At 47.9% G+C, this 14,075-nt stretch overlaps 1 protein-coding gene across 2 annotated transcripts in view; it reads left to right on the forward strand.

Moving 5' to 3' along the window:
• Positions 1–4,107: 4,107 nt before the first annotated feature.
• LOC144169884 (ornithine decarboxylase-like) overlaps positions 4,108–14,075 on the forward strand; it is a 42,031-nt gene continuing 32,063 nt past the window's right edge. Inside the window, exons 1-5 of one of the 2 annotated variants that reach the window (XM_077699295.1) lie at positions 4,108–4,285; positions 7,951–8,109; positions 9,104–9,210; positions 11,975–12,071; positions 12,233–12,309. In XM_077699295.1, the coding sequence (XP_077555421.1) occupies positions 8,031–8,109; positions 9,104–9,210; positions 11,975–12,071; positions 12,233–12,309 (360 nt within the window). In that variant the 5' untranslated portion in view covers positions 4,108–4,285; positions 7,951–8,030. The remainder of the gene's footprint in view (positions 4,286–7,950; positions 8,110–9,103; positions 9,211–11,974; positions 12,072–12,232; positions 12,310–14,075) is intronic. The other variant, XM_077699294.1, reaches the window with a different exon arrangement.

Here is a 14,075-nt window from a genome sequence, read left to right on the forward strand (position 1 = left end):
CTTCTGAATCAATGTGATCGTTAAAATGAAGTTCCACATGCGAGAAAGTAGGTGTTATTGTGGTGAAAAATTGCAATCGTGAAGCGTTTTCTGCCTTCGGAAACAGTCCGCGCACACGCCGGCCGCGCCTGCCATCTCGGCACACTCAGCGGCTCGAACCGGAGCAGACCATGGTAGCAACCGCTTGTCGCTGCTCTTCCGAATCAATCTGATCGCTAAAACGAAGTTACACATGCGAGAAAGTAGGTGTTAGTGTGGTGAAAAATTGTGCTAGGGATTGTTCTCAGGGCTTATTTCAAGAGCGGCGATCAGATATCTGCCGCGATGCAAGCCTATGCTGACCGGCCGTGGATGCAGCGGCGCGCGTTGCGCCGAGCGGCCGAGAGATGGTGATACCTGCGCGGAAGCATCGAAACAGGCTACGCAGATATCTGCGTAGCCTGTCTCGATGCTTCCGCGCACATATGTCTCGGTCACCGATCGCTCAAACGGCAGTTGTAGCTCAAATAAAGTTTCACATGCGAGAAAGGGGATGATAGTGTGGTGCAAAGTTGTGTTACGGATTGTCATTCACAGTTGCACAGGTGGCGGCGATCAAATATTCGCCAGGACGATAAGCCTAAAGTTCTCAATACCCGAGCCGACCAGAGCAACGCAAGCCGGTTGCGGGCTCAGCGGGCTCTCATTGGCTGTGGTCTCACGACGACGGCGACGACTGCACGACTGCATCTGGCTTGCCAGTCGCTCGTCGTGAGCCTCCTCCTACCAGCGAACGAGGCCAAAACAGGTCCTAACGATCAATCGTAACGGTCAGTCGCATGCGAATCGCGTGCACCAGTCGTACATGTGTCCAGCGCTTGAAGCAACACCGTTGCGGCGTGTTTACGGCGTAGTTAGAGCTTTTCTGGCACTGTAAACTCATGGATATAAAGGAAGAGGGACGAATTTAGGCTAGGAAAACAAGAAAAAAAAATAAATAAACATGTACAGGTACTTTGTACAATCATGCGCAGTTTACAAAAAAAAAAAAAGACGAATTGTGACTGAACATTGCAAACGATGGTGCTATTGCGGAAAAAACTAGCCTCTCTTTGACCGTCTTCTCTTAGTTTGAAGCAAAGTGCAGCTCCTGGAACATTTTTCAATGAAGAATGAAAACATTAGGCGGGTCGCTCTTACCAAATGATTGCAGCGAGACGCAAACGCGTTCACTTTTACGCCACCACCACCGCGTCAGTCCGCGACGGTGGCATCTTTCAAGCAAAATTGAAATTCCAGGCTTTGACAAACATCACGGCGTTAGCGGGTATGCACCTACCATAGTACAGAGTATAGGCCAGAAAGCCTCCCTACCGTTGGCGACATCCACCTTGCTGTGTAGGAAGATTGGTTGCTTTTACAGCGCAACAGTGTTATGCCTCGACGAGTCCTACGCTTGTTGATCCAATCGCCATCTGAAGTATCCTGTTTGTCGCTCCCGCACGCACACACCGCCACATTCTGCCACCGGGAAGCGAACTCGCGCACTACATAATACGTCGGGAACCGTCTTGGTTGATCTTGCTGATACATTCCTCCCTCGCGTGCCGTTTAAGCAGCAAGGTCGTCACTTTTTGGAAACTCCAGGCGGCATGCCACGCTTTCTATATGACGACTGCCCTCTCGTTTGCGCCGAGATCTCGCGAGAGTCTCGTCCTGTAACTCCGCTCATGGACGGAGCTTTTCCGGGCGTTAATCTCCCAAGCCGGAGTTTTTTTGGAGGCTATGTGCTTAACTCCGTCCTCGGCCGGAGCAATGGTATGTTATCGCATCGTATTTACACCGTCACTTGGTTGACGGAGTGTTTAGGCGTATAGTGCTTTATACACTCCGCAGTACGGAGTAAGCGTTGTACTGTTGGGTGATTTACCGGAGCATAAACCTAATGAAACTCCCCATCCGGCTTGTTTTCGTTTACTGTGTGGGCACTCGTACATTGTACACAGTTAAATGGTTGAGTCTTCATTGCTCTTTGGGGGCTAACGACGACACCACGCAGAAAACTTGTCCGAGGCTCCAAGCATGCCCACGCATAACGTTAGCCGCATAAACAATAAGCTATGCGGGGCCTCCAGCTTCGCTGTTTGCCCATTCTAAGCGCCACTAGTGTGACGAAATTTTAGATGCGGAGCGTCTTATGCTCGGGGGTATATCCCGCGGCGTCGGCGGTGGTCCGGCGTCCACACACCACCGTTTCTTGGCCAATCCCCCACGTCTTATACTCGGGGGTATGTCCCACGGCGTCGGCGGTGCTCCCGCGTCCGCACACCACCGTTTCTTAGCCAATCCCCCACGTGGGTACGTGCAATAGAAGAGGAACAACACCTCCGGTTGGGCTTGCGCTTGACTCCGTGATTCTTCAGATGAAGTAGGATGGAAGCAACAGCCCCGTCAGTGAGTGTGCAGACGCAATTAAGTGAGAGCATCAGCGCAAACACTAACAGCAATATCACCCAACTACAATCCACGGAACGTGTATCGATCCCGTCTTTACCAACTGCAACGGCGACGACTGCACACAACCGCTGCTACGAGATCCACTGACTGTCCACCTCAGCGACCATAAGGCCGTGATACTCAAAGTAAGAAGACGTGCAAACCTAATTAAAGACCTTTAGATACCACTTCAATCTGGTCTCACTCGCGTATATACGCATACAATAAGGAAAATTACACACATCTCCCCGAAGGGAACCATGAGTAGGATATATGAGCATTACGGGGTTCACTACATTTCCACCAAAATTGGCTAACAAACATAACGGAAACGCAAACGGAACCCCCATGACGCTCCGCATCCTCCTCATGGTTCCCTTCGGGGAGATGGGTGTAATTTTTGGGGGGAGAATTGTACGTGACGCCATACGCGAAATGTGTGACAACGTTTTTGGGTGTGATACAGAAATTGACACCACTCCGCAACATTAGAAAATCGTGCAGAAACTCCAGGAATTGCCTACTGAAGGCTGATCATCCCTTGGCAACTGCACCAAGTTCCTAAAAAAGCATAGGAAGAAAATTGCCACGGCTTGCACTATTAGGGCAAGGATGGAGAAACAGTGGCGCTGGGGATCGACCTAATTTCTTCTGGTTCTGCTAAGTATTGCTGGGTTTTGCTGGGCTTTGTTAAGTTTTCTTAGGTTTTCTGATGTTCTTGCTAGGTTAAGTTAAGTGTTGAGGGGTGAGGCGAAGTTTAGCAGGATTTTACCAGGCCGGTCTGGTCGGTCTCCCACAATGACAAGGCATCTCAGGGGGGGGGGGGGGGGGGGAGCTAAGTTAACCCCCAGCTCCGCTGTTTCTACAGCCTTGCACCACTAGTGCAAGCTGCGGCAATTTTTTTTTGCGTTTGCACATTTTTTTTTCCGGATACACACATGCCCCTTAAAGCCGGCTTCGCTGTTCTACTGCCCTGTCTACGGTGGGGCAACCTTTACAGGAGGCGCAAATTATTTTCAAGGTACTTTTTGGTAACGCCACCGCACAAAGTTCAAGCTTAAATAGCTCCCCTGTTAAAGCGCCAACCTGATGTTGCGTGTGCGCGCACTGGCTAAAAATGCGATGAGATAAACAGGCACGGCCTCTCGAAGACTCGCCATGCGTACACGCGTTGAGGGGTGGAGCATTTATTTTTTTATTGTCCCTTTTTTTCGAGCACCACGCATCTAACACTAACATTTTTGCGGCTTCCGAGGCGCAGCACGTTTTACCGTGTCTGGCGGAGTGGGGGTTACTGAGGAAGAATTTGATACAGCCTCTGAGCTTGACGCATCTACGAAGCGAGTGTAATCGATGTTGATGTCCACGACGGCACGTGTACATTTCGCGTTAAAATGTGTAGCATAACGAAAGTGTAGGAAACAACCACCTGTAGTGCTCAATCTAGGCAAAAAAGCAAGTATAAATCCCGAGCGACGGAATGAAGCGACACCGAATAAAGGGGACACGTCACCTGAGCGGCTGTCGTTTCCAGCGGAAAGACATCTGGCCCCAATCCCGTAAATACGTCACGCTTCAAACACCGTATCTGCGGCCCGCATACGCCTGCTTAGTGGTTTTTGATTTAACCGTTCTCATAGTGCAGCTGCACCGAATGTGGACTCCGTATTTCATGAAACTTATTTAGCTACAAATGACAAAGCGTTCAATGTGCAGGCGATTGTCGTTTCCTCACTTGTCAAACGTTCGCGGGTAGGGCAGCACACGAATTGGCGTTCCACAGCGGTTTGAGTGCGACTTCAACCTTTTTGTGAGTATTGCCTACCGTTGTTTTTCTGTTTGGTAGCGTCTCTGTCGTTCGCGAGACAATACTTGTGGTTGAATAACAGCGTTTTTATTTAGTAGTGGGAAGTTCAGAATGCGTAAGGGCAAAATTATTCACGTGATTTGAAAGTGACCACGCACATTTTGCCGACGGTGATTTCATCAGCACGTTACATCACGCAGTCAACCGGTTTTATCACGCAGAGTAAGCCTAACGTGTGCTGAACGTGTACTCCCTGGAGCGAAGGTTGTGAATTATATGCTTCCATAAAATATGTAGCGGCTGTATTGCCTTGTAAAACAATTCCGCCGTAACTCTACTCCTTTGTGAGTTATCAATATGATGCAAAACCTTTGCTAGTAACCGCGTAGTAATGGCTTGAAACACCAACGAAGAAAAGGAAGAGCTGAAAAATTCTGTCACAACGCTGAAACAATAAATAAACCAGCACAAGCGGACAAAGAAATCGCGATTTGTAGCAATGCTAACGCATCCTGAAAGCTTCGGGAGGAACCGGGAGTGATTATATTAAAAAAGACATCACTAACCTAAGCAAAAACAACAGCTAATTTAAATTATGTTGACTGTCTTTTGTTTTTCAGCGAAGCTGTAAATGTTTAAGTTTCCACATATCGTGTCCATCAGCGAAATCGCGTAGAACAGAAAGATTTCGTTTCCAGAGCTAAGAGTTGTGTTGTGTTCTATGGTCTTCTGAAGTAAAGCCTTGCACGCGGTTTTTCCCGTCGAGGCATGAACACGTTGAAAGACTTCCCGGGCGACGATTTGGACGGTATCTTTCCCGACTACGTACGCGCACATCGCCGGTCGCTCCTCCATGCGTGCTCGCGATATGTGTGCACTGTCGTTATGCGTCCTCATCCATGCATGCGTGCTCCTCCATAAAGAGGGGATGAAAGGGTGGTGGGGGGGGGGGGGAGGTGGCGTGCACGTCCAGCCAAGTATCACGCGCTCGCCGATGACATGCGCGTTGTGCTGTTGGGAGATTTAAACTCGTGCGCCTCCCGTCCCGAGGTCACCGCAGCTCCGACGGTTCTTCTCACCTATCAGGACATTGCTCAACTTTACCGGACCACCAGATAAAAATTCCCGTGCCCTCACGCATTCCTCGGCAAAACTCAGGAAATAACACTCTGACAATTACAAGCAGGCACGAATGTACACTCGGTGCGAATGAATTTATTCTTTCCCGCACAGCACCTCACTTTATGCAAATTTCGTCCAGAACTAGGTACCCTCCAGGATATAATTCTGTAACACGCTCACAACTCAGCACTACCACCCCTCTCCACCTGTTTCTTTCCTGAGCTGTGGGAGACACTGTCAACCCGAGGACAAGAGTCTCCTGGTGACACGGGACAAGACGGCTAGGGTAACGCATGGTTTCCGGGACTAGGGTTCTACCTCACCTTTGAGCTCATTAAAATGTTTCCTCTCTTTCATTTAAATAAAGCTTTTTCATTAGCATCAGCTCTCTCTTTTTTTCTCTCTCTCTGAAGGCCCGATGCGACCTGACTAAGTTCCTCGGTGGTGGAGCGGTTTGGGTTGGTGTGTTCCACAGATAGTCAGATTCAAGTTACGCGGGAGACAAATGGACAACCCCATGTTTGCCCAGTGCAATAGAACTCTACTTCTTCCAAGTTCCATTGAGATGATTACCCAGGGCGTATGCTCAATCACAAATTAAAAACAAGCGTTTTTCGTTTCGTGCATTCATTTTTCAAATATTACAGCAAAGCTTTCAACCTTTTACATGCCAACGGTTTCGTCGCGTGCGCCACAAGAAACTCCTAGCCAGGCTAAATAAAACTACTGGCACCACCAGGGATCACGCCTGGGCCCGATGAGAAGCAGAGCGAGAGTCCGTCATCTCGGCGATTATGCTACACCCACACGTGAAGACGGGGACACAGACGCTGGTTTTGATTCAGCGGCTGGGGATGGGCAGGGCGCTTTAGAGGCGACACATGAAACAAGAGTGACACGGAGGCAGTGAGAGAGAGGACGCAGTAGCCACGCGTGCCGCCTTCCTCCTCAACCTTCGAAAGAGCTCCTCTCCGTTTTCTTTCTACCGACGCACGGCCGGGCTACGGCGGCGTCCGCCGGTGTAGCCCTGCGGTGGTCGACGCTGCTGCGTTCGGGACGCCGTCCCCGCTAATCCCAGATAACAGCTACAAAACCCCTCTAGCGACGCCTGCAGTTCATGACAGGCTGCCGGGGGGGGGGGGGGGGGGACTACGAAAGTAAAAAGTGCAGAAGAAGAGCTCGAATACAAAGCTCGACGAAAAGAACGGTACCGTATCTCTCAAGAGCGCCGTAACCAGGATTCGACGCAGGCTGCTAGAGCCACAAGTGGGAATTCAAGTGACGTCGCATGGTCAATTGTTGTGGGTGTCGTTTACAGCTTTGCATTCCAACCACCTGCACAGCATGGATTGGAGCCATTTTTTTTTTTTCGTCATTGAGAGGAAGGGCACTGCATATTTTTTTTGTTCTTGTGGTTCTTTTGCTTTACGCTGAATAGTTGGGAAATGTTTCACGTAGCGTTTTGAAGGGGTTTGACTCAAATTTTGTGAGGTCGCATGCAATCTACAATCTGCAGCAGACGTTACACAAATTTATGAATTCGTACGTATTCGTCGAATTTTCCTCTGAAGTACGTCTCGCCAGCTTGCTCTCACCGCTGTTCGTGATGACCGGCGGGGCCAGGTTGTTGGCGGTCGCACTCAGCGTCATCGGGGCGTATAGTCTGAACTTGCTTACGCCCAAATGAGTTCGCCGTTCCCTGTGACGGTCGAAATTTCGCGATTGTATGGCTCGTGCTCCGTGGAGCTGTTTCGCCGCGATCATGTTTAATATTCTGCATCGCGGATTTCCCTGTAGCGTCTCTGCCTGGCTGCACAACAGGTCCACCGTTCCTCTTCAATAGTCCCTTCCTTGTTTGCAGAAGTCGCGGCATATTGGGCCCCCTTCACTTCTTTCTTTCACAAACAACATGCGTGCGGTCTCTTGGCATTTCTGTGTCTTCTTTCTTAATGAGTAAGTAATTGTAGTCATCTCGGCGCCATCGGACTAACGACCGAGTGGGCAGCGGTAAAAAGCCAGGGGATTATCTAATAGTATGCGCATGGGTGCAGCGAATGGCTGAGCCCCTCAACGCCACGTAAGCCTCCCTAGCTGCGTGATCTGCTTCTAACGGTGGGTTCCGCTGTACTACGGCGTAACTTCGCGTGTTGTTGTCACTGACCACCAGCTCAAGTGACAGGAGCGTACTCAGTAATGTTATGATGATTGCTATATAAGGTTGCAACCTGGTTATTGTGGCAGCGTTGCTACGCTTCCGAAGCGCGGTAGATACAGAGCAGATCCGAGTGCCAATTGTATTGGGCTGAATTCTATCATTGATACCCAAGAAACCCAGGTTGGAATCTCAATGCCTGCAAAGACTGCTTTGGGGAACAAAAGTGCGTCACGTGAAGCGTTACAGTCGAACAGGTGGGTTCCCTGGTTGAGCCAATAGATAAATTTATCGCAGTTGAGATGTGTTTAAGAACTGGCAAACAGCATTGTGGATACACTTTTCAGGTGCAAGAGTATGTGAGCTGCACCGACATTGCTTATGTAACTTGCAGGCGATTCCCTGAAGAGCAGTCTTTAAGAATATGGACTTGCACCGACTGCTTGTTGAACTGTGGGGTCGTTGGGCAAATCGATGTTCCACCGCCTGGCTGACGGAGGAACATTCACCGCACACTTGCGTTCCCTACGTGGGAAAGAGGACACCCGGTGTGGTGAGTAAACAAGCTCTCAATGGCGCCTCCAGTGATACTAGCTATCGGGCATGGACCAGCTTAGTTCGTTTATATGAACGTAATGAGTGCCATGCAAACAATTTAGGAGATAGAGCTAGCTGTTATATAAGACCATGTCGGTTTTAATGTCAGCTAAAATAAAATAAAAATAGGCCAACTTCACTGACCTGACGTCGCGAACGCTGATGTTAACAGCGAAGCTACTGGGCGCTCCCTAATCGCAAAGCTAAGCTTCATAGATCTTCTCAAAGCTATCAGATCTATTCCCGCTCGCGCTGATTAAATTTTGCCGTGTTCCACTTCTCACGCCATCTCCTAGAACCTTTTGTTATTTTTGAACGTGGAACACTGCCACGAAAGGTCGCCGCGAGCGATTTTCGTTTTTTCAGGTCGTATTTTTATTGGCTATTGTAAAAATCGGGCACCCATGTATTTTAAATTAAGAGAACAATGTAAATATAAGTTATGTATTGATGTTTTGCCTCATACATGCTTAATGTTGCCTCTTTGCTCAACAATATTGACAAGTATATTGCCACTAGATTTAGTTGTTTAGAAAAGCATTGCCTGTGCTGCTGAACACAAGGACGCGGGTTTGATTCCCGGCCACGGCGGCGGGTTTTCAGATGGAGGCAAAAAACAAAAACGCCCGTGTATACGAGATTTTGGCGCACGTTAAACATCCCCAAGTGGTCAAAATTAAGCCGGAGCATTCCACTATGGCGCCCCTCATCGCCTGCGTTACGTCGGCTCGTTAAACCCTACAATCAATCAATCAATCAATCAATCAATCAATCAATCAATCAATCAATCAATCAATCAATCAATCAATCAATCAATCAATCAATCAATCAATCAATAGAATATTTTTGTTTGGGCTGCAACGTAAATGCATCCTGTCTAAGAATTGGAGTGTTTAAGTGGCTATCAACTTATTGGTCGCCACTTTTGGCTATTGGATACTTTACAACAGCCGACTTGCAGGAGGAGGATTCGCGGCTGCCCTTTGACGAAAGCAAAACGTTCATCTTCACCCACGGCACCATTCAAGAGGCTGCGCGGGAAATTTCTCACAAACAGGTAAAAGTTTAATTTCGCCCTAGAGTTGATGCACTTTGGGTACCTTAGGTCGCGGGTCTTTTCAGAACTTGTAAACGGGAAGAATACTTTTGCGCACCTTATTTAGCTTTTCGCTTTCTTTTTCGGTGTCAGTTTCCTTGCGCCACTTATTTTCGGAAGCGGATTTCAGTTCTCAGGTATAGTACTGTTGTACAAAAACAGAAAACAATACCATTGTACCAGAATGGCGGTTCCTCTTTTGATGAGACATAAGAAATGTATAGAATATTTATAAATTTTGTTATTGATTCCCTTTGCTTATCTTTCCCTAAGCGCACGAGCACGTGGGCAGAATTATCGCCTAACAGGTTTGCCAGTTACTAGTGACGTCGACCAGGCGCTTCATGCATATCAACTCATGCACATCAACTTCGATACAACTGATGCAATCCAAGCTGCGAAGCGGACGAAAAGCGTGAGAAAAAAAAAACAGTGAAAAACAGACCACGAATACATTTTGATGAAATTTACTTTAGTTTCTGGCGTCAACTTGGCGTGCCATGTTTTCTTCTGTTTTTTTTAACCTATTGACTTTTATCCTTGAGATGAATTGTAATTAGTGCCATCTACTATGCCCTCAGAATCATTAATCATTGTATAGACATTTATCGTCAAGGATAAAGTTAACAACTATTTACTCCGTCAGTAGTTGCGGCCATTACTCAACAAGTTGAGGCAGTTGTTTAGAGCATTCCACCCCGTTATGCGTTATCGGCATGGCCTAATTGACCGCATCACACTGGCACCACTGGCACCGTCATTGCTGCTGCTGCTGCCTCAGTCGTCTTGGTCGGAGGAGGAAAACAGCCAAGAAGTTAAACGTCAACCACCATAACTTCCGCCATCATCTTAGTCAATGTATGATTCGTGAGCAGCCAAGACAGTTGTTGCCGCTGTCGTTGCCACCGTCAGCCCGTGCAAGGCCAGTAGCCAAAGCAACCATTCTTATGGGCGCTTTTGTAGCACCATTCTGTTTCCTTCACGGTAGAGCGCTGGCACTTCCTGCAAGCCCGTAGCGCCATCTTCTGGGTGGCTTTCAACACTAGCGACAATATGTAATTCATTTGAACAACTGCATCAAGTAGCGCTTCGTCTGACCTCCGCAGCTTAGAGGTACAGCCTTTGGTTTCACTTTTGCGACTACAGGTTCAGCAACATATATCTGCAAGATTTTTATGTCCGACTTTTATGCAAGAGTGTTATTACTCCATTATACATTTATTTTGCAAATAACGGTGGTTAAGTTTTGGGTTGATTTTATACATTTATTTTGCAAATAACGGTGGTTAACTATGTTTGGGGTTGATTTAGGAACAGTGTAGAGCCTATTTCAGTATTTATTCAGTAGAGCCTATTTCAGCGTTGCACCGTGCCGGAAGTGTTGGTTCTGTACTGGTGGAGCGGTGTAATTTCGCGGCGTTGTTATCGTCGCCGCAGGAAATTGCCCGTCAAGCTGAACTGCGTCCGGCAATCGCAGTGTAACTCGCTCGCTCATTCGCTCGCTCATTCGCTCGGTACAGCCTTATCGCCCTTTCCGTCACCGTCTGCATTGACGTGGGATATCGGCCGAGAAGTTCATAATTTTCGCTACCATCTTCCTCGATGACGACATAGCAGTAGCCGAAACCATAGAGTTTCTTACAATATACACTAGAGAGGAATAAGGCGCTAGCGTCTATGCAGCTCACATCAAGGCCGTCTCTGTCGTCATGGACCGCCATCATACATTGCGCTCGCCTAAGTTTCATCATTGGCTTGGATTAAAACGTTTTAGTGACCGCAAATTTAAACAAAGTGCCACAAAAACGCGAAAAATAGTGTGCAATTATGTAAGTGGAAAATAAAAGCAGGAAGTTGTAAAACACAGGAAAAAGGAAGTAAAGCGCATTTTTGCCTGAACGGTTGTGCCTGCTATTCCGCAGTCCAAGGCTGTGGTTACGAACAAGGTTAATATTTGGGGTGGAAACTAATTACAGATTCTGATTTTATTAATTTGACCATTATAGCAAATAATAAGTTGCTTGAAGAGTTTGGAAAGGTTTTTGAGCGTGCCTATTAAAACGTTGCTTTCGTGGTGAACCAGTGCACCGACCGCCAACTAGTTCAACAAGAAAAAAGAAAACGTGGCGTTAAACAGTCGTGCACGATGACAAGGTAGGACGCATACAAGTGCCCGTATCTGTCGTATCCCCGTGGTCTTATTTTGTCTTCATCGAAGTACATTTTGTTTCTCCTTTTCGTCGGCTACAAATTTCGCTTCGGCATATTACCCGCTCAGTCATGCTTCCTTCGACTGCGGCATGAGCAATGTCAGGTGCGATAACGCACTGCCTGCTGCTTCACCGAACACGTCTACCCCAGAACAGGGAGGATTTCGGCCATACTTTCGGCTTCCTTGTAGCTCGTAAGCGTGTTAATGCATAGTGAAGAAAGCAAATCCCAAAAAACCACTTAAGAATCCAATTGTCATGCCAAGCCCAAGCCAAAAAGGGGAGTCTTACCATAAACCCCCACGACGACATGGCTTACCAGGCGCAGTTTCCTCTCTAGTATAGTTACTAAGAAACTCTACGGCCTAAACAATCGTTGTCATTGTAGATGTCGCTCATGTAGACGCTTTCCAATACTTTTACGCGCTGATGTCAGCCTCTAAGGGTTTCCAGCACAACAAAGGTATTTTGTGTCTTGAATCTTGAATTACAAGAAAAAACTTGTTTCACTGCAGGTTGGCGATGGTGCCTTCTTTGTCTGCGATGTCCAGGACATTATCCGCAAGGTAGAGCTGTGGCGCCAATGCCTTCCCCGGGTTACCCCTTTCTACGGTATGGGAAGTGACACCGTTCGGTATTTATGTAACCCCTGCCCCATATGCAAATTTAACTTCGCTCTTCTGAAGTTTCACTTACAAAAACCACTCACCGTTCGCCAAATTCTCTGTTGACGCACAACAAACTCATGCCTTCTTATTTTACTTCTTTTCTAGCTGTGAAATCATGTGGTGATCCCGTCGTCCTTGGCATACTGAAATCCCTTGGGGTGAACTTTGATTGTTCGAACAAAGTAAGTTTGAAAAGAATCTCTTGTGTTGATTTTGCAGTAAATATTCGTTTCAGTATACACAAAAGTATTGGTATGATGGTATTCCCTAACAAAACGCAACGTTAAACGTAAACAATATTCGCATTCATGGCGTGCACGCGTGGTATATTGACTGCTACAGCAGTTTCCCCGATACAGTGCCTCCTGTGTCTCGTCATTGAGTACCCTGTGAGCGAAGTGTTCTCTTGTGCATCCGGCACACCTGCCTCGCTACTGCTCTTTGACGTAAGCACTTTCCAGTTTTTATGGTAGGCAGTTCCCGGTTCGTGCTTCCGATGGACAGTAAGAGCGGAAGACCCGTGGGTTGATACTGCGGCGCACATAAAGGGTACCCACGTCATCAATATTAATTCGAGCCCTCATAGAATCGATGTAGCTTCGGCTCGTTGAACCGCCAAGTTCTAAAAAAAGGCAAATGCATTTCTCACTTTATAGGCTACCCTTTCCTACTCGTTTTTTTGTTTTGTTTTTCGAAAGTAAATATTCTCTCTTGCTCTCAGAAATATACGTTTGTACGTGCAGTCATGGACAAATGAAATGAGAACAGAAAAATATGAACCTCAACACACAAACAGCGGGATTTCCTCCCATTCAACTCAAAATGATGCGTGGGCTAGGGACGAAAACAAAGCTGGGAAATATGGCTCTCCAAATATACCAATACCGGGCTCTTATTTGGCCTCCACTAACAGTATTTTTAATTTTGCGTGTTCTGGTTCATACTTTCGTGTTCGCATTTCTTTTGTCCATGACTGTACGTACATAATGTTGCGGATCTGGTAGTGTGACCGGTGATGGCCTTCGTTGGTCTGGAGTTGGGGCAATCATTGGGGCCAAGTAGGGCGAAGAAATTTATATGGCGTTTGACTGAGTACACAGGGGCCTGTGCTCCTGCGCGCGCGAGATTAAGTAACCAGGTTGGGTCCACCCCCTTTCACCCTTTCTCCCGCTGTTTTCGGGAACGCGCCAATCCCGAAAATATGTTGCACTGAATTTGACGCCCACACACTCACAGAGAGAAGGCCCTTTTCCTCTCGTACTGGTCAGCGTCGGTTGACTCGGGTGGTGCTAAGGCCTTAGGATTATCCGAGGTTGAATCGACCGGAGGACGCCTGGGCCAGATCACTAATCCGGCGTCGAGCGCTCGTTGAATAACGGCGTCTCGGACCCACAACAAAGGGTTCTCCCGATGTGAGACTCGCCGCCGAATAAGACAGGACCACTTAGCTTGCCACCGCAAGGGCGATGCCGCGCGACGCCTTTGTCACCTCCTCCGTGCAACGTTCTCGGTCATTGTGGCTTGCCTCGCCGGCGGGCGCTTAGGTTACCGTGAAGCCGCCGAAAGCGGCTTGTGTCCAGCAGTAGCGTCAGTCGCCGCCGCGTTGTTGCGTACAAAGCCGGGTCGCTCCCCGTCGATAAGGGGGGGGGGGCGGACGAGAAAAGGCTTGGGTTATTGAACCCGATAATATTGCGGACGGTTTTCGCAACACCGTATGCCGATAGTAACAACAGGTAACAATCCATTGCGAACGTCGTCAATATCCCAGCATTGGCAAACTATACTAACAATCAATATAGGTGACCATGCATCTTCCTGTATGAGCACACCTGTGTACGCTCTGATTGGTGCAAAGTGCGTTTCCACCTTACCATGAGCGCTCCTCACTAAAGAACAGATGACCCGGTCCTTTTTTCAGTGACGTTGGCAGCGGATAGAGAAGTAGGTT

This window comes from Haemaphysalis longicornis, unplaced genomic scaffold, assembly GCF_048455015.1.
Source record: "Haemaphysalis longicornis isolate Haplotype H1 unplaced genomic scaffold, Haemaphysalis longicornis Haplotype H1 scaffold_2, whole genome shotgun sequence".
Classification (NCBI taxonomy): Eukaryota; Metazoa; Arthropoda; class Arachnida; order Ixodida; family Ixodidae; genus Haemaphysalis; species Haemaphysalis longicornis.